Raw genomic sequence first — 21,804 nt, forward strand, 5'->3', positions numbered from 1 at the left:
AAAAGCTGCACCCTGCTCAAGTCTCAGTGTGTGTCGAGAGGGGGGTGATACCTGACCCTTGTGATTTTGTAGTGTGTGAGTATTATAAAAAGATCCAACCACGTAGAGTCATTAACTGGCTTCCTGTTCTACGGTGGCTACTAACACTGCTCAACCAAAACACAGCCTTCTCAGTCACATCACCAAGTTCTTCAGGTGTTCCTGACCCAAGGTGAGATTGATCTGCACAACCAGGGGACAAAAATAAATAGATAAACTACCAAAATACTAAGGTACTCATACACTGAGGCAGGCTTAGGGCTGAGGGTGGGGTTCAGAAGGTCGAGAGGCTATCTAGTACTTTAAGAGTTACTGGTTTAATTCCCACTTTCTTTGAAGACTGTGTCTGATATTTACAAAGGTTTGTATTTCCACATAAAGCTAAAAGTTGTGCTTCAAAATTATAAGAATCGAAAGCAGTGAGTCAGGTAGCTATTAGGGGTGGGGCCATGACCCCTGTTGGCAACCTGAAGCGCCTACAGAGGGATACAGTAAGAACTTTGACCAGGTTCTTCAGGGCAAAATCTGCAAGCTTTGACCCACATACACACTTGAGCAGGTCCAATTTAATATTATGGGAAGGAGGCACATTCCCATTTCATTAGATAAGATCTTACACACACCTTCATGTGCAAAGAGTTAACACGAATGTGTTAAAAATCAACAAAAGTCCTCAATGGTGCTTTTTCACCTCACATTTATAGGATTGGAGAGTTAACACAGATTTGTGAGACAGAAGTTAGAAATTGAGTGATTTGGTTTCCAGTGTAGAGAATGTTGCTCATTTATTTGGTGTTCTTCTGGGGGGCATCGCAGAAGGTGTCTCAACACCACCGTAAACATCGATTTGTCATCTTATGAAGGAGCATCATTTTAATTAACATTCTAATTTGATGGGCGGAGGAGACAGAGACACGGAGAGGCAGAGAAAAACTGTTGATGAATCCAGATAAAATAGAAAGATCAGAATCAGGATGTAAACAAACTGGCTCAGAGTAAATGAATTTTTAAAAAAAAACACACACACACACACAGCTCTGAAGAGAAAAAAGCGAGGAGACGGTGATCACCTTCACTCGTCCTTCCACGGGAGCAGAGGAATGAGGAAGTGGTGAGAAGAGGAGACGAGGTAGAGGGGAAGAGAGATAGAGAGTGAGAAGAGACTACCCAAAAAGTGTTTGAAAAGCCGTGGGTGGCGCGCCTTATCGCCCCAGTTCTCCTGGAGAGATTATTGGGGGATTAGTGCGAACGCTTGTTTCTAAAACATGATGAAAAGACGTTCGGCGCGTGATAACGCTTTGAACTCCCCTACTCTGCTCCTTCTAGGATCGTGCCTTCAGGCTGCCTTTCCACGAAAGACAGGATAGGGGTGGGGTGAGCTGCTGGGTGCTGTTGAAGGAGGGAGAACAATAGGGAGGATGTAAGTGGAGTTTCTCTTCGCATCTATCGTTCGGGACGATGCAACAGATGCAACAACGCGTTTATCATCATCATCGCTGTTTCCTTTCAACATCCTTCATCTGGGCTGAAATTTCATATCAATCCTGAAACTTTGGTCCAATCACATGCACTATTACTATCAGTTAATTAAAGCAGGATCCAATAAAAAGGAGAGGCGATATAATATCAGATTTGTTATATGTGATCCAATCAGAGGAGCGGTGGCAGCGGTGGCAGCGGCGGCGGCAGCGTGCTCCCGCACAGGTTGCCATGGGAGGCTTGCCGAGGAGGACCTGGTTGTTCACTCAACCAAAAACTGAGAGGAATCAGCAGCCAGTTGATCAGTTGATCAGTAAACATTATTATACCCTGTTCTAAAGTCCACCAGCCATATCAGCCAGAATATATTTAAATAGATAAATGGTTTTACGCCTCTTTCTCAAGAGATGCAAATAGGAGGATTTCCATACGACACACGCCAGTTAGCACGTCGCTAATCTGACCAAGGAGATCTGTGGAGAAAGAGAGAGCAAGGACTGGATCTTTGCTTCTCTCTCTGCCCCACCCTGATTTCTCAGAACTGACAACCTCACTGCTGCCCGCACACACGCGCGCGCACACACACACACACACACACACACACACAAACCTAATTTAAAAAAATAAATAAATGACGTGAACTCCATGAAATATGTTTGAGTGCATGCGTATGACAACAGACTTGCACATCCAAAAATCTCCCTGTTGTGGTTGTGTTGCTGAGTAGGCCTCATATTAAGCTGATAGGTTATCTGTCCGGGCCAAATATGAAGCAAATGTGTTGAGGGAGAAGTTGAGAGAGAGAAGGCAATGCTGGAAGGGGCATCACTGTGTGGGCTGTGCCAATCTCACCCACAGACGCAGGGGCCCCTGAGGGCCTGACACAACCCTGCAAGGCTGACGACTGAAGAAGACAAGCAGAATATTTGAGGGGAGACAAATGTGAGGGTTCAAAATACAGGAGTTTCCTGGCGTTGAGGTGAGCGGACGGTGAAAACAAGCAAGAAGAATAATGGTGGAGGAAAGTCAACACCAGATTCCACTCTGATAGTGTCATAGATTGTTTGACTGAAAGAAGTGCAACTTTAATTGATGGCAACAGAAAAAAAACAGCTTTGACATGGTAGATTGATTGACAGCCTGGTCAGAGGAATGACTGGCAAAGACTCCTGAGGACATCAGAAGGACAAGCTTCTATAACTCAATATTTCATCTCTTCTAGGTAGAGAGGTGGGTGTCACATGCAGTCACCCTTACAAGCATGCACGCCACCAGCAGCATCTTAAAAATAAAAATGTTTTGCAACTATTTTGAAATGCAGCTGCTGACACACTGAGGGAATAAGGATTGATCCTCATCAAATGAACTCCTGTGATATTCTCCTCCCCGTGAGTCAAGTATATGTGTTGTATTTCAAACATTAAAGCTGAATAATTAGAAATATGGATTTTTGTGTGTTGCCCAGGTTTTAGTGTCAAAATAAATATAACAAAAAAACGCAGCCACACCGCTGTCTGCTATGAAATTAGCAGTCAACAAGCACTGGATGCCTTGGTGCAGCCTCCACACTGGAAAATTATTGTCGTTGCATTTTTGAAAGTTTGGATTTGGATCTAGTTAAGATACGATCAATATTCCCGCTGAACTCTCATCTCTTGACTCAGCAGCAGCAAGTTACTGTTTGTTACAGCAAAATATTGCTGAAGATGAAACATTTTGATAAGTAGTAACAATGGAGAAGACATCAAATGTTTTACCAATTACCTTAAAAAAATGTAAGAATATTTTAATATTGTTAAGAATACTGGCTGATGGATTTTTGCATGTAATATCGCCCCCCTTTATACCAACGGATTATGGATTCCTTCTGAAACCCTCCACATCATTAACAAGAGCAAGATATTGTAGTAAAGTAAAGATTAGGAGATATTTAATGGTCTGTACTCTATCTGTTCATCAATGGAGCCTCTACCTGTGATAACTGACCTTCATCCGCTCCAGCGAGGCATGTTTACCAAAATACCTCTCTAGTACCCTGTCATCCGTTGCTCACTCTGTATTATTTTTCTCTGCAAATAACAAGGAAGACTTCTGAACATCCTGCCAAGTCACTAACATAACCAGCGGTGTGATGGCTCAGGCCTTAGCAGCTGCAGATGAGCAGATTTGTCCTCTCCAACTTGGTGTGGAGGATAGCCCTGACCCCTAATGACCCCAGGAGGGATGGAGGGATGGATATGGGAGGGGGAGGATATAGAGTGACAGGGGGAGCAACACAGGAGGAATGTGAGATTACGACCACTATCTCCAATAGATACTGAAGGTCCGTCTCCTCACTCCTCAGATCACAGATGGGAGGGGGAGGAGGTGGGCGTTGGAAAAGGAGGAAGAGGAGTGAAAATGGATATTAAGAGCCAGAATGAGATGCTTTCCATATGAATGCAGAGGCTTTAAAAGGCCGACTTTACAGTTTGGAGGAGGAACAAGACGGTATGAGTGGCGGAAGGGAGGAAAAGAACAAAAGGTGATGGGTGAGCGAGTGCGGGTACACACACACACACACACACACACACACACCTATCTGTACACTCAGAACCTCACTGATAATACACAAAATCTTAGAAATGAGAGCCTATCAAGCAGGAATCAATCACTGGGGTTTGTTGTCCAGGAGGATGGCGCCATGAGGAGATAAAAGGCAGGCGGATGTCTGGGGAAGGTTGGGAGGAGAGAAGGAGAAGGGAGGATGGAACAGGAGAAGAGGAGAGGAGAAGAGCAGAGGAGAGGAGAGGAATGACAGAAGACTAGATGTGAAGTAACATCACAACGTTTTAAATAGACTTAGTAAGTGGTTGTGAACTGGCCAAAACTTACACAAGTAAACTGGTTAAACTGGATAGAGGCAGGCTAACCTTCATTGAGGCACCTGCAGTGCCAGAAAACTTGAAATGAGGACAGATTAGGAAGTCTGGTAAAATTGTTTACAGAAATTATGAGACTGAATGTGGATTCATGATCATGAGTGTGTGTATGTGTGTGTGTGTGTGTGTGTGTGTGTGTGCGCGCGCGCATTTGTCTGAGTGTGTTCTCCATACCAGGAAGCCTCTCCCAGCATCAGTATCATATGATTAGGTGGACTTGCACATGATGCACAAACTCAGCCTCTGATAGGGCTCCATCCGGTCCCACACACAGTTCCCAAGGAACGAACACACACACACACAGGCATGCACACGCACGTGCTCTAAAACCACATAGCTGGTTTCATTTGTTTCATAGATATGTGATAAGATGTTTACTTGAAGTCTCTTTTCTTTGTCAGCCAACCATTCGATCTCTGACCTTTGACCTTTCCAACTGAAATTCTGTCAATTTCACTTCAGCCTCACCATCATCAGTGTCTCCACTGTTATCCAAAGACATGCCCTATGTCCACAGTTATAAGTTGGATTCATTTTGTGACACTGATGACATCACCAGATCAATCTACCGCGGCAGACGACTGAATCTTATTAGAATCATACTTCAAATGTGTACAAATTTCCTTCTGAAGTACTGCACTGTTATACAGCTACGCTGGGACCTGAAGCACAGGTTACACGCGGCTTTTAAAATCTTGACATTTCTGAACTGATTTAAGAAATCTGATAATCTCATCTGATACCTATGACCTTGGCAGGTCGCTCAGGTTCTTCGGCTTCTATCTAACAGATTTGATTTTGTATTTCATTTCTTTTTCTTGTTTTTATCATTTTGTTTGAACTTTGTGTATCCACCTCTCACTGATATGCAGTTTCAGTATTGGGATCTCTGTCACATGTAAAGTTCTATCAGAGGGGATTAATTTGATTAATGTCACTAAACACACATCAGAGTCAAAATTCAACCCTGTCTGTGTTTGCATTCTATTGAATGCAAAAATGTTTGATTGAACATATAACAAAACAGTGGGAACAGTGATGGAACCTCACCTCTGCCTCCTGATCATCCGCGCTGGTGTCCGATTGGAGGACTCCTGGGAAGGGCCCCCACGTTGTGTCTGGATGGAGGTCCTGGCGAGCCACCACCCTGCTGTCACTGCCTTCTCCTCTGAATTCCAGCTCATCTGATAACAAACAAGAAGAAGAGGAGTGTTAAATATAGCTAATATTCCCTTATCATGCAACATCAGCTGACCTTTTAAATGTTACAGTCTTAACTTCTCCTTTGTAAGCATTGTTGCATGTCTAACATTCATGCGGAAGCAGCATTTTTGAGCCGGAAAATGTGTATTCGAAAGCTTTAATGGTATCAATAGGGCATCATTTAAAGATACGGTGCGCTGAATACAAGCAGAACCTATTCAAGATATCAGGATTGGCCTTCCGAAATCCCTTCTGGTTGAAACATGACCCCCTCCAGAGGCCACATGATGGGCTCATAAGAAAAAAGCAGCATGTGATTTGAACTTGACCTGAACCCTCGCAGCAGAAGCACAGAGACAAAGCAGCAGCAACCATCAGCGGCTCAACAGCAGGGGGAGTTTGATAGGAGGCGAGCAGCGTCTGTCCTGGCCCAGTTCAAACAGAGGAAACTTCTTGTGTACTTCCTCAAAGTGATAACTGTAGAAGGATGGCAGTGACGGCTGTGGTCTGAGCCTGCTGGAGCCTAGATAGAGCCGGATAGCTGCGAGGCACGGAGGACTGATCCATCTATTTAAAAACTTAAGACAGCCGAGGCTGCAGGAGGAGTTTGCTTTAGAGAAGTCTCTGCCCATCTGAGGATAAATGAAAAACTTTGGTGAGAGCCAGTGACTGACTGGATGGGATTAATGCCAGTTACTCTGCCTCGGGGTCTTGCTTCAGGAAAACCTCTCATTATGACCATCCTCTCGCCATCCCACCTCTCCCTGATGAAAACACATACAGAATCTCTCCCTCTCTCTCTCTCTCTCTCTCTCTCTTCCTCCTCCTCCTCCTCCTCTCATCTCTCTCCCCTCCTCATCCATGGTTCAGGAGACTGTTTCAGGGGGTCGGTCTAAAGTGGCGGGCCCGATAAGAGTGTTTGTCTAACACTCTCCATGTCAAAACACTCATCTATCTTCTCTGTATCTATCCCCACCAGAGAACAACGGACAGACGCTGATAAAATGGCTTTCCCACAGTTGGTGGGGGGGTGGAGGTGGAGGTGTTGGCGAGGGGAGAGGAGGGGTAGTTAGAGTTATGGAGGGGAGGAGGGAGCAGGAAGAGCCGTGGGGTTTGAGGGAAGAGAGTGCACAGAGAAGACGTTAATTTAATAACAGGCATCCTTAAAAGCTCAACAGTGGTTACAAATATTGAAAGACTTGTGGCACAGGAAGTTGTCTCTTCACGCTGCCATGACACACTGCAAAATATAGTCATAATAATAAAGCGGTGCCCAAACTTTTCCCCCCGAGGCCCTAAATTAAAACTGAGCGAGGGACAAAATCAAACACTTGTATTGTGTTGTTGAATTTACTTTTTTTCTTTAAATTTACAATTGTGTTTGCCTCTCTGTTTTTCTTCTATCTGATTTTCCTTTTCTTCTGCCGGATCAAATTATTATATTGGTATATAATTACTAATAACTGTGGATCTTAAATATCTAAAAACATTTTCAGTTCACAAAAAGAAACCATGAAAAATAACTAATAATACTACCAATGATAATGCATTTCTACTAATCTTATTTACTTCTCTTTTCTTCATAGCTTACATTTAGCCTGTGAGCCTCACTTTGGACAGCCCTGTTATACCCAGAATAAGTTCACCTTGTCCACCCATCATGGCACTGTAACCAGCCCCACTTTCACCCTGTGACACATGAGAGCGAGACGCCACTGCCAGATGCAACAAGATCCGACCTGAACAGTCGAGCTGGGCTCAGGCTGGGCTCATTCCAGTTTTGGTATATATATATATATATATATATATATATGCTTTATTCAAACAAGTCTTCAAAAATATAAGACCTAATGATTCTTGTGGTTCGGGTCAGGTCAACATCAGTGCCAGCCCAAAAATGACTCGTCAGACAGCCTAACCTGTCGGCTGCAGGGTCTGAAGTCCAATGTCTGCCCAGCCTGTATCCTATCTCCTATCGCCCTGCGAGGCGTCTGTTTGGCCACTCTGACCCTCCTTATCTCAGGTCTCAATCAGTGTCCAGCCTGCCTCGTCCCCATTGGCCAACCATCACCACATGGGAGTCTTTATCAGCCTGAGCAGCTCCATTGACCCTCATTGTGAAAGAGTGCAAGGATTTGACCTCAGTGAGCTAACAAAGATATTAACTTATAAACAAGCCTGACACCAGCATTAGTTTGTCACTTGTTAAGGCTAAACACGTTATCGTACTGCTTTCAACCACATCAGGACACTTAAAAGTGGCAGCAGGGGTGCACAGAAACGATTCATTCATAAATCCATTATTATTACCATTATTGTTCTTTGTGTTTTCTCTCAGTTCACACCCATTTTCTTAAACAGTGAAACTGCATTGGATGCCAACTGTTTTTTTGTTTTTTTTTATCTCCATGCTACCAGATCTTAATATTATCATAACAGCCATGGATGGAAACACCCTCTCTGACTTGAATTCAATTTCACTCTTACTATTTGGATAGAAACTTGACCAGTGTTCTACAAGCATGCATGTGCATCAGCATGCAGACAAATCTTGTTTTACTATTGCTCATCCTTTCTTATTTTGATTAACAACTTTTAAACAGTAGTTAGCAGGTGGCTAATAATTTGAGAAGTAGTGCTGCAGTAGTACTTACATTTAAATTAGCAGATGAAGCAGCAGTATGATGTTATATAAAGTTTACCCACCTACCTGTGATAACGTGCCCCTCTGCATGAGAGGATGAGGGGTCTAGGGTGTCAGTTTAAGGTTAGGTCCTGTCAATAAGCCATTAAAATGAGCTACATTACCATTAACTAATTTTATATTTCATTAATTAGGACTCATCATCGTCATCGCTCATCTGATTAAAAATGTAAGGTAATATACATATATGTCAATGCAAATGATGGAGTGCAACTGGTTAATTAAAGGGAGCATCACTGAATGTAGATGAAGTGATTGTCAGAGAGTCAGTTTAATAAAACACTCCCGTCTAAATGGTGGTGAGGGAGTGCTATCGGTGCACCTCCGCTAATGAGCGCTGCTCGCTAATCCCAACAGGTTAGCTGTGTTCACTGGGGTAACATGAGGCCTGCAACAATCCTAATCCCTGTTAATTACCCCTCCTGCCCACCACAGACCTGCTGAACAACCCGACGCTCCTTATCACTGTGGCTGCACTGGCTGCGACTACCCTCACACACACACACACACACACACACACACACACACACACACACACACACACACACACACACACACACACACACACACACACACACCATTCTCTCAGTCACTGCTGGATGACCCATTCCACCCCCAAAAAAACACATGGCTGCACGAGCTTGTTATCAATATAAACCAGCTCTGCAGTATCCACACTGCCTTACTCATTTAGGTTTGAGACAAACACACACACAAACATGGCACATCAAGCTTGTGCACCACCAATATACACCGCTGTCAACACCCACACACACACACACACACACACACACACACACAAAGCCTTATCAATATGGACGCTTCAGCAGCCACTGGGGCGTCCAGGCCTCTTTGACGAGCCAACACAATAAAACAATCAGTCCGTCATTAATGAAATGACTAACGCAATTAACCGATGAGCGTGAGCATGTGCGTGCGTGTGTGTGTGTGTGTGTGAGTGTGAGTAGCAGGAAAAGTCCAGAACAGTGTTGATGATGTCTTTTCAGGATTTTCCCCTTCAGTTTGTCCCCTATGTTGCCAGATTGTAGAGTGTTCAGTCCTTTAATGGTAAATGAGTGACTTCTGGCAGTCAATAGCAGATGATACTGACATTCTGCATTTTTTCAGATTATCAGTATCAGCTGGTTGATTTAATATAAAATCTGTTTCATGTGGTCATCTGTCTGAAGCGTCATTTAAACATAATTTCTACCACCGCAGACTTTCACATGTAATTAGCCTCAAAGTCAAGTATATTTTACTTATATACCATGACAATATGTGTCTCATCACGTTTTCCACAGACCTAATTTTCCCCCATAAGCAAACACTGCAAGAGCTGGAATGACAAACTTGCCGTTAAAAAGAGAAAACCACTGTGCGATGTTAAGTTACACTCTGTGTATGTAGCAGCGTGTTTCAGTCCGGTGTGAATTGGTGGTGTCACTGCCTATGCCAGGCATCTGGTATTTCATCCAGCAAGTCTGTTTCACATTTTTGTTGTTCTATGCAAGGACAAATACTGTTGTAATCTCAGAGATAAAAATACAAAGATATGAGAAAGGACAGATACTGGCACTCATGATCATGTCATTTATATTGTATCCAGTTCTGCCCACATATTCAAAGTCGACTACCTGCTATTCATGTAATTTAACTCAAAATTCCATTTTCTTTACCAGAACTTTTTTATTTAAAAAAATGCATGTGGATTTTTATCTATTTTATTAACTAACTCTTTCAATTGTTTTACATAATTTACAAAAAAATTATATTAAAGAATGATATTTTAAAGGCAGTCCTGGATTGGGGTTTGGAATTTTGGCAAAGACACGTTCACCATCAGAGCATCTTTGCAGCATTAGAGTAAATCAATCCAGCCGGTCCAAACCAGGAAGTGGTGGCGGCCAGCTCTCTTCCAACTGATTCTCCACCACACCACCAACAGGAGACAACAGATTTCATCTTCTCACATAGAGATCAGCTCCCCCACCTTTCTGTCTTCACAACCAGCAACCACAAAATTTCAAAATGGCACCCCCCCCACACACACACACACACAAAATGAGCACACGTCAAATATCAACTGGATTTAGATTAATTAAACCAGTGATATATTTTAGCCAATATATGCAGCAGATGTCAAAGTCAACAGAAAAAGAAAAAACAACATTCCACCCTCTGGAGACAGATTAGTGTGAGAAAAATGTGAATGAGCAACTTTCCTCTTCCCTGCTGCTGCATCAATGTCAGTGGATGGAGGGAGACTACGCCCTAAGATGCTGTGGAGGCACATTTCAACTTTGGCACTCAGTTAGGCAGCCAGCAACCAGAGCAGTTTTAGAAACAACAACAACAACAACAACAAAAAGAAATTAAAGAATACATAAAAGAATGAGTGCAGATGTCTGCTGAACACACAGCTCCATTAGAATTACAGTGAAGAAAAAGAGATCGTTAAACAGGTAGATTCATCCTTGCGTTCTGAGATGACACATCTCCACGTACTGTAAATCAACCTGGAGGGAAAAGTAATTACGCATGCAGATGGGCTGTTATCTTAACTGATGTGTCATATTAATGAATGCAAGTGGGAACTGTCTGTAACTTTGTGAAGAATCCAGAAATAGTAGACCCCTTCCAAAAATAAACAACAAGCCTGTAAACCCTTAAAGAGGCCAACTACTGGTCAACATAGGCGTCTTTTTCCAGTCTACTGCTTATTTATTCTTGAGCTCTCGAAGAATTTCTGTCAAAACTGTCCAAAAATGTCAGTTTACAAACTCTCAAGTGCATCGTGGTGTAATAAAGGTATAATCACAGTATTAACAACATTGTCTTTGTCCCACTGTTTGCTCAGTAATCCAAAAACACTTTGATTTGAGCTAAAAACAAACAGCAGCACTTCAGGTTTGGCCTGGTCACACTTTTTTTTCTTGCATTCTGTAGTCAAAAAGAAGTAATGCAGGGGTGAGGCTAGATACACTTTCATGAAGAAATATCGCTTTAGGTTAACTTTCCATGGATGACCTGATGTTTTGGTTTTTTTTTGCCAGGATTCATTTATTCTATTGTCTGAAAGATTAGAAAAATTCTTATGATGTAACATTTCTGTTATGTGCACTGATGTTCCAGATGTTGGTGTCCAGTATAATGATAAACCAATTAAGTGATTAATATGGTGAGACAATCAACACAATTGTTCTCCCCAGAAACTTAAGAGTAAACACTGTGAGGATTTCAAGCTTTTCCCTGATTTGTTACACTGAAAAATGCAGATTTTACGGTTTAACAACTGTGTCTTGATGAATATTTTAGGAGTCACAATGAAAAAAAAAAAATAAAAAGGCCAAAAACATTTAAAAGACTTTCAGATCAATTAATGTGTAATGGAAATGACAGTGCTGCCATAGTTTGTTTGTCTGAGGAATGGCTGCATAATACCGCCATATCAGCATGACAGTACAACTGTTTGGTTCAATACTCATCAACTAGTTGAATTGCTTCCAAAAACAATACAATGACTACAGTTGTTGGTTCTTTTTTAAAAATAGAAGTCAAGACTTCCAATGAACCACTTCTCTGTGTGGGATTCTGTAAACCAGTAAATACTGGGTTCTCTGGGGGACAGAACAAAGACGTGAAGTCTAATATCACAGGAGCATTGTGAACGCCCGCCTGCTGGATGGCTTATCAATGAGGCATGAGGAGGGAAGAGAGAGTTGTAACCCAACACTGATGATCTCTTCTAACCGGCCTAATTGATTTTTTAAAAAAAAGGAGAAGACTATTGTTGATATCAAATGAGCACATCACGGCGGAGCTATTGATTTTTAGACGCGGTACAACAGGAAATCTTTATCTACGTGCTACTCCGACCCCACACTAATAGGTGGGGTTTAACCTCTGCTGAATGACAAATCCCAACGCCTCCCTACTATTCTCTCTCTGGTTCTCCGGGGAAACACAGGACTGATGATGCCGCTATGGTAACATGTTGTTTGTTTATGATTGAAAAAAAACTCAAGTTACATCAGGAATCGCATAACACCTCATGCACTTACGTCTTGGACCATGCGTTACCAGTAAAAAAGAAGACAATCTATTGGCAATGAAAAAAAATAAATCATTGACTTAAATGTCGGACTGAAAGAGCAGTCCACCATGTGTACGTTTTAGGTAACGGGAGCGCTGAGTTTCCATCAAACCACTACGATTAGAGTCTTCAGAGTTGAGGATGTATTCTCCTCTGGTTTGTCACCACCACCACCTTTCACATTACATTTTGCAAATCAATTCTTTATAGAGATGGGAAAAAAAATACACTGCAACATTTAGTGACGCTTGCCAGATTTATTTTTTCAATGGAATCTTTGCAGACCTCCTTTGGAATTAAGTTTAGACTTTCATCACACGTATTTTTCTCTAGTGCAGCATGAATAATATTTATTGTTGGTTTGAAAAGAATACGGATGTTTCCTTTTTAAATTCTAGACGATATTGAAGTTGAGAAATAAACATTTAAATGTAATCAGTCATTTGTGTGCATTTTTCTTGATAACTGGGCAAGTAGACTCACGATAGCATTTCTTTATCATATTGTAATACTGTATAGAATAATTGACTTTTTTCATCAAATTGTGCAGCACTGTCTACATTTATACCACTTGCAGGATGTGTTAAATGTTCATCAAGGAATGGCTTGTTCAGCCCTGCTGCTTGATTCTGCTTTTGCTTCCTATGTGCTTAAAAGTCAAAATTTTTGATTTATTGAGTCTGCAGATAAGCTGCTTTTCACATAAATGACCATTCATATTGTTTTGTAACGTTGGCTGATAAAAGGCCTCAATCTAACAAGCGAGACCTGATTGCTTTTCCTTCTGTCCCCCCCCTCCCTCCATGATCCTCCACGCAGCAGCCCAGAGTCCGGCAGGCTCAGCTCGGTGGCAGATAGACATTTCTGGGATAGGCATCTACTGCTCAAGACCACGCAATCATTTCCATTTTACCCTCTGTTGCACAGGCGAGATAAGACACCTGCGTAGCCTCGCTAATCAGATGAGCTTCAACAGAACTTTATCATTGACATTTACCACTGTTTACCCAACTAATTTCTCTTAACTGCACTGCTGAACTTTTATCTACAAAATACATACACTACCAGAAAAGAGCAAGAAGCAAACATGCAAATTCACAAATATGCGAAGAAAGATAAAATGAGAAGGAGGAGGGGGACTAAGCTTTTTTTTTCTGGTCAGAGGACGAAGGGGGTGAAAACAGAACAGAGCGAGTGACAAGGCTGCTGTTGATGAGATGAGCTTCCTCTCCTCCTCCTCCTCCTCACTGAAGACAAACAAACGCAAAGAATACTGACATTCACATGCAAAGGCTTCATTTGGGAGGTCAATCACTTGACTGGTGAGGAGTTTTATTTATTACTGATAAAAACGGTCTTCTGTATTCTTGTGTGTGAGAAAGACAGGGTCCGGCAAAACCCTCCCAGTCACAAGATGATATACGAGGAAAACAACACACACTGGTGTGAGGTCATCAACCAGTTGGAGTGTTTGGCCTGAAAAATGCAACAGGATGTGGATTTTCTTCCAGTTGAATCAGAACCTCATTTTGTGTGGTTCCACGTTTTTAGCTGTGTAGAAGTCAGCAGGGATTGGGACCAAAGAAACCACAACCAGACTCACCAGAAGAACCTGAAACTTTCAGTTCATTCGCAGTCTGAATGTCATCTGATCTTGACCTGATTCAGACTGCTAATGCTTTATGGCTTTTAAATTTGCATTTAAAATTTGACTTTTCAAATTATCAGTTTAAAAAGATACTTTTGTTAAAAAGTTGAACTGTGCTGTGACTTATGAAAGGTCCCACCAGCAGCAGAATTTTAAGGTCTTGTCAATCCGTCTGCTACTTTTCTTTTTTAACAACAGAGAAATATCTGTTCATCTGCCATGGGATGAATCTTAATTCTGTTATAATCACTGTCATGGTTCATACTCCCAGAGGATGAACCAAAGCAAATTCTTGATCAGCTACAAAACAGCAGCTGGATGCATGAGATGTCTCATCATATAATACAGTCACGTCAAGTCAGTCTAGTTTTCATAGCGCCAAATCACGACAAACGTTATCTCATGACTAGTTGCAACTGAGTCATGATGTGTCTCGTTTCCAAACTGATTAAAACTTTCTTTTTTCCTGTATTTATGGATGGTATGATAGATAAATCTGTGTATTTTCAAGATATCTGTAACAATGCAGACCACATTTCATTAAAAAAAAATGAAACACATAAGCACAAATGGAAAATAATCAAGGCCTTAAAGGCGGATTTTCAAAACAAGGTCTCAGGATTGGGTAGAACCAGGATGCACCTTAAGGTCATAAACACTCGACTGCTACAGTAAATCGATTATTATTTTCTGAACTGATAAGGTTCAGACTCTAAATCTCTGTAAATTGTCTTGAAAGCATCTGAACATCTACATCATACTTATCAACATTTCAGTACAATTGTCCCAGTCAGTAAACCTCTGGAGTCGAAAGGTCAAGTCCTCATCTAAAAAGCTCTGACTGACTGACGGACTGTTCCTTCAATCTGATGACAAAAAAATGGTTCTACTGTAAATTCTCTGAAATTCCATCTTGAATTCTACACACTTACAATCAAGACACCTCTCGTAAATATACAACCCGTACTTTCTGTCTGTTGTTTTGAAGAAAACAGTCAAGAATTCCTCAAATGTTCCATATCAATGAGATGCTTCAAAGCAAAACAAAACTGACTGGAGTCTTGCCTGAGGGAGGGCAAGCTTGGATGAAATTTAATTTGACTGTGAAACTTTGTGAGTCAGACAGAACAAGACAACGTAATTCCATGCAAACCTCTTTGAGTGTCTGTGTGAGTGAGTGTGAGGGCACATCCTCTCCCTTATTCACACTCCCACCTCCATTTCTCCAAGCCCCCCGCCTCCACCACCACCACCCCACCACCCCTTCTTCTGCTGTCACAAATTGAAAGTGGAGACCTTCCAGAAACTATCCCTGATAATCACACATAAATTAATTAGAAAATGTTTCTTGACATTCTCTAAGCACAGACAGGGAGAGGGGAAAAAAGACTGAGGCAAAGCCGCAAAATTAATTGTACGGTATGTGACTCTGATAATTAATTCAATCATTAATTCATGTCTGCTTTAACAACTCCTTCTGGCCCCCACAGAAAAGGACGTTTCAATCAGAATGGTATCGGCAGCACCGGCCAGGAAAGGAGACACGCAAAAGTTAAGGAGAGACAGACTTGCTCGACACATTTAGGGTCACTGTGAGGTTCCCATATTAAACCGGGTGGTGGGTGAGGCCAACAAACAGGGAGGGGATCTAAAACACTCTGCGTCCATATCTAGAGAGAGTATGCAAATACCTCTGACTAAAGCATTAATGGCACGAAGAAGTAGAGGCAGCTTTGAGAAGAAAGTCTGCAGGATGAGGTCACGGGCATCTGATGGAATCCTAATTAGCCTGACAGTCACACACACGTGCGCGCGCGCACATACACACACACACACACACACACACACAGTGTGCATGGAAGCTACTGGGAGGAGAGCTCAGAAAAGTGTCCCCTCAGATTAGGCCCTAGTGTCTATCACTCCTCAGGGATGGAGGTGGGGGAGTGACACATCACGGACAGGCTGAAGAGAGGAGAGGAGTGTGTGTCAGTCAGGAGAGGTGGGGTAGATCACAAGGCAGAGCTCCTCCATGTGAATAAACCAGACATTTCAAATTATGATGTCTAGTTTGTTAGTTCTGGCAAAAAAGATCCTTAAAAGTTGGATCACTTCAATCACACACCAGGAGAAGCTTATTAGCTGAGGGGTTGCTAGTTTGATCCATACTGCATTCTTGAGCAAGATGTATGTATCACCACCAAGTACTCCAGAGAGTAGACTGGCACCTTGGTCCGTAGACTCCACCATCAGCGTGAGTGTGCGCGCATGCGAGTGACTGTAAATGAGGCAACACTGTTAAGTGCTTCAGGTACCATAAAGATGGGAAATCACTCCATTTACTATTACCAGTCATAATGATCACAATAATAATAATCATCATAATAATCACAATCACAATAATAACAGGCAAGGAAAACTCTTTTTTAACCTCAATGTGTTGATCTTTACACTTCAGTTTTGAGAGAAGCGTGTAGGTGGCAAATGAGCAGGACGGGCAAATCCAACATGGATGGACATTAAACAGTTAATTTACACACGCCACTCACATTGTAAGGATACAAAGCTAAAGTTCACCTTTAAAGCTAAGATACTCTCTCCCTTGTCTTGGCTTTATATTTAGCATAAAGACATGAGAGTGGTATAAATCTTCTTATCTACCTCTCCGCTAGAAAGCAAATGAGCTTATCTCTGGAAAAAGGTCAGACTTCTTCTTTAACAACACTCATTGAAAGTGTAAATAAATCTTTAATTGGAGTGAAAACTACCAGGAGCAAATCACTGGATGAGCCACCTCTACACTGGTCCTGAATGCTTTGCTATGTGCTAACAATATAATTGTTCACATAAAATGCTTAGCACAGAGCAGCAGGCGAAGGCATCAAATCTAACATGATGACCTACATAGAAAAGACTTCCTTGACTGTGTGTTCATAAGATTGGGGGGGGGGGGGGGGGGGGGAATCTGCCTCCGCAAATTCCTTTCAGTGCCAAACTCGTGGGCAAGACAAGCCCTCTGGACATGGCAACAACGAATCACCATACCTCAACGTTTTGATTGACATGTTGAATTGACTCGGAGCTTGCAGGGACACCCTCCTCCTGAGAGACACGGGGGGCTGCTGGCTGGAGATATGGAGGAAGGTTACGCAGGAGACAGAGGGAGAGCTCTGGATGGATGTGGGTCAGCTCCGATCTAAGACAGCTCGCGCTTCGCTTCTAACAATCTCCACTAATTGTACAAGAGGAAATGGCTGTGTTTAACATTTAATTGGCAAATGAGTTTTAAGCGGAATTCCCTTTAATGATTTGGAACCAATAAATAGGTTAGAAAGTAAAAATAACTCAGTAGATGGCGGTAGAGGCAACTTCAGGCATGGCTCAAACAGAGGAAGAAGAGGTTGTGCATGGCAAGAGGCCTTGAAGAGCATGGACTGTGTCATCCAGAAGCAGTTTGTGAGTCACGTGACAGTCACTACAGCTGAGCTTAGGTGAAAAGAGGGATTTTCCATCTCGCCTTTAACACATTTATTACTTATCTTATTTTTTTTTCAAGAAACAGCTCAGCATGTATAAAGAACCTGCAGTTTAAGTTGGACGAGTTCCCAATGAGTTATAACAGACAGTTTGTGTCATCCAGATGTTTTCTCAGACATTTAACTATGTTTACATCATTATCCCACCTCAACTGGTCTCTTTAGCCCTCTACCCGTCATCAATCTCACTCCGAGCATGAATCTGACTGTAATACGCTCACGTGCACGATGTAATTGTTCCTTCTGTCCACTCTGACTGCTATGACATTGCTCTTTCAGTCTGAATTAAGTCATACAATGTTAAGTGGTTATCCGGACAAGCTACAGTCAAGACGGATTTAGTGCTGTAACTCCCTCGTCTCTTTCAGCTTGCACTCAGAATTCAATTTTGAACTGATAAACTATGGATTTTGTCATCAAACTGCACTAAAATCCCTTGCGGTCAGTTGCTGTCAGCAGGTGCAACTGCAGAAACGTTGCTATTTGCAGGTAGCCTTGCACGCTGATCTTCTTTACGGCTGTGAGTGATGACAGCTCATCACTTTCGGCATTTTCAAACATCCACTTTCCTATTTTCCAAGTGCAATATTTAATTCCTGTACTTATTGGATTTTAGTCCACAAAGCGCAGTGAAATTCCAGCCGTTTGTCATAATTATGTACGGTGGCCTAAATTACTACAACCTACAATGTAATAAACTTATCCTTTTTGCACATTAAAAATAAAAGTGTTTGAACCACACCAAACTCAACCCTGTGATGCTTTATCCCACAAAGCCAACATGATGACCCGGCTGTCACTTTCTCATATTATATCTCCTTCATCCCCTCTATCTCTTAACCTCACCCACTTCCTATCCCTCACCTCTAATTTCGCTATCTGAATTGCACCTCTTAAAATCTCTCACCAATCATCTCGCTCGCACTCATTGATCCTTAAACCTTCACCCCTTTTTCACCCTTCATTATCTCTATACTCTAAACTCAATATTCTTTATTCCAAGCTGCTTCTCTTGCAGTCTCCTTTGCCTTCTTCTCACCTGTACTCTTCACTCTTTCTCTTCCCTCCTCAACCAGTCCGTCCCGGCAGCCACCTACCCCACATTTTCCTCGGGCCAGTCTGGAGATGACACTTTGTCTGACAAAGCCAAAGGCGTAAAGTGTTACAATATTCAACTTTAAACACTACATCAGAAACAAAAACCTCTTCAAAACGTGAACTGAAGGAACCTAATCAGTGCACTTCTGTAACCCGTTTGGTCCGGTTTTCCTAGAAAGGTGAGAGAAATGAGGTTTTGGAGGTTGCGGATTTGTATGAGTAGTGCAACAAAGAAATGAGCAAAGCACACAAACACTGTATCCCTCACACGCAGGATCCAGCCGTCCATGACGAGATGGAGGGAAACAAAGCTCTTATCAAGCGTGGACTAAGTGATGAGGGTGCACCTCGTGCTCTTCATGGCGATTTCAAAACGGGGGGGAAAGTTGCTCTGCTCAGTATGCAAATGTGACACCACCAACATCTTCCTTTCCTCACCCCAAATAAATTAGACTTTCAGCCCTGATAATATGCATACAGTGTGCCTTCATGCTCCATTATAATTAACTACTGTATGATAACCCAACACCCACTACACACACACACTCACACAGTGCCTGGTAAATAATAACCATTATTAAACTTGCCATTATAATGCTTTATTGGAGGTAATTTAAATAACTCTGTCAGGGAGGATAAGGAGCGAGGAGTGCTGGGCAAGCAGGAAAACATTCGCCTTGCTCGGCCGGCTTCCAGCCGACTAGACAGGTTGTCAGAGGATGTGATGGGAGAGCCCAGAGAGGCCCTCTCTTCTATCCTAGACACACAGGAGGAGGAACTCGCCGGGGTGTTCCACCACCAGCGATGCTCTTCCTCCGGTGAACTGTACGCTTGTGACGAGAACGCATGTTCAAAAATAATAATTTAAAAAGGAAAGAAATAACATAAAATGATCAGGGGTAGATATTAATCTTTACAGTAACAAAGGTACAAGTATTATGTTGCCCAAAAAAAAGAGGTGGAGCTAAAAGATTCAGTTCATAACTGATCAGCAGTTATTCTGGATAAACTATATGATTGCTGAACATTTTGGAGTTTTGGAAAGCTGTTTAAAAAAAAAGCGATATAATTATGCCTGAAGCTTTAGGAAACTCTTTTCTTATATTTCATTAAATAAATAAATAACTATTCAGTGAAAGGTATGATAATACCCTCATTACAGAATTAAAGGCTAAAGAAAATGTGTCCAAAAATGTGTTTATAACAAAGCTCACTTAAGGTGTGTACGTAAAAAGACACCAGGATACATAAACAAAGCTTTCAAATGATTGTTTGATTTACCAAAGTAAAACCTAAAGATCCACAATTTACCATCACATAAGACAAAGAGGAAGATCAAAAGTTCAAAACCCAAAAGTTTAAACTAGGACATGTTGAGGATTTTTCAGTGTATCTATCAAATTTGACATTCGCTCTCTGTGAAATCAACAGAAGATCCAACCAGTTCTACACAGCGGATCTATGGTTTGTCGATTAAGCAGAGGATCAATCAAGACAGAAAATTAATCGCCCTCTTTTTGGATGATTGTGTATTTATTTCAGTCTTTTTCAGGCAAAAAAGGTCAAACATTTGCTGGTTCCAGGTAAAATATCAGGATTTACTGCTTACTACTGCTTGACACGTTAAAGACTAAACCACTCACTGATTACTTGTGAAAATAACTGGCGGATTAATCGCCGGTGAATAACGATGGTGAGCTGCGGCCCTAGATGGATCCCACAGCCCGGGGTGGGAGGGTGGATGCACAGTCCTCTCTCCTCTCCTCCCTCTTCCCACTCAGGAGCTGTGAACACCAGTTGAACTTTCTGAGGGGTGCTGCAGACATCAAGGCCGTCCTTGAAAGAAGCTCTTGTATTTCTTTAGATATAATCCACATTCATATACTGCAGGACGATTCCATTATATTGTCCATCACCTTGGAATTGTATATGGACATAAAGCACTTTAGTCACAGACTCTCTTTGGACACTGACAATGGATTCATAAGGAGAGAATGAGTGGGGAGTGCCAGACAGTCAGCCAGCAAACGACAAGGGATTACTGTGACACCCATTTGCATATCAAGAATTTTAAGCGAGGAGGGAGAAAATATCGAACCCTCCAGCCAGCAAGGTCATTTAAAAGATAGGTTTTTTTTCTTCTCTTCATAATTTATTTTGCATATCATGCAATATGGACACACTGTAGATTAAAAAAGGCGGCTTTAGCATATCATGCCATCCCTGATAGGGACCAGCTCCCACCTAGACTTCTCTTAAGACACCATGCCACCACCACTCCCTCCTCAAACTGACTGAGGAGACACACACACACACACACACACACACACACACACACACACACAGATGTCATCTTGATTGTTTCAAAACCCAGTACACATCGGAGAGAAGAGACAGAAAATTGCTGAAGCCTCTAATCCATTCCAAGTTTATCATCTCTTTAATTTTAATGTTTTTTTTCATATCAATGGAAGCCACAAAGCCAATGTTTTGATAGCTACTGTGGTGGTAAAAAAAAAAAGAAGAAGAAGAAGAAGAAGAAGAAGAAGAAGAAGACAGACTTTGACTATCATCTATGATTAAGAAAGTTATTCAGACTGGCATTTAAACAACTCATTACACACTGAGGACACGGTGTCAAATGTGCCGACAGAAAAATGTGGTCCAGTGATGAATTGTATTAAAAAGCAGGAGGGAAAGTTAGTATGAGAGGACAAATTAAAGATGTTTTCTCTGTTGTGTGTTAATATCAGTGCGTCTGCACATTAGTAATGACTGCAACAAAGAATTATCAGAATGAATCTGAATTAAGAGATTAAGCTCATAACATTTGCGTGTCTAGGAATTATTGCACTTTGAATTGAATTGAATTTATGCATTTTTAATTTGGTCTGCTGACTCAACCTTTGACCTCTCTATCCGAAGATAGGTGGATAACTAGAGGAGGTGTGAAAGGATGGAGGCGATGACTAGACGTAGGCACCGGGGCCGTCACTGAAGACATGAAACGGAAGGACGAGTAAAGGACACAAATGAGGGAGGAAGGGTGAGAGAAAGAAAGAGAGGATAAAAAATACAGAGTT

At 41.9% G+C, this 21,804-nt stretch overlaps 1 protein-coding gene across 2 annotated transcripts in view; it reads right to left on the minus strand.

Annotated features, from left to right (window-relative positions):
• zfpm1 (zinc finger protein, FOG family member 1) overlaps positions 1–21,804 on the minus strand; it is a 96,501-nt gene that overhangs the window by 17,862 nt on the left and 56,835 nt on the right. For both annotated transcript variants that reach the window (XM_086208615.1, XM_086208614.1), the window contains one exon: positions 5,490–5,623. In XM_086208615.1, the coding sequence (XP_086064741.1) occupies positions 5,490–5,623 (134 nt within the window). The remainder of the gene's footprint in view (positions 1–5,489; positions 5,624–21,804) is intronic.

This window comes from Aulostomus chinensis, chromosome 7, assembly GCF_037954235.1.
Source record: "Aulostomus chinensis isolate RoL2024-O1b breed Wild chromosome 7, RoL_Achi_v1.0, whole genome shotgun sequence".
Lineage (NCBI taxonomy): Eukaryota > Metazoa > Chordata > Actinopteri > Syngnathiformes > Aulostomidae > Aulostomus > Aulostomus chinensis.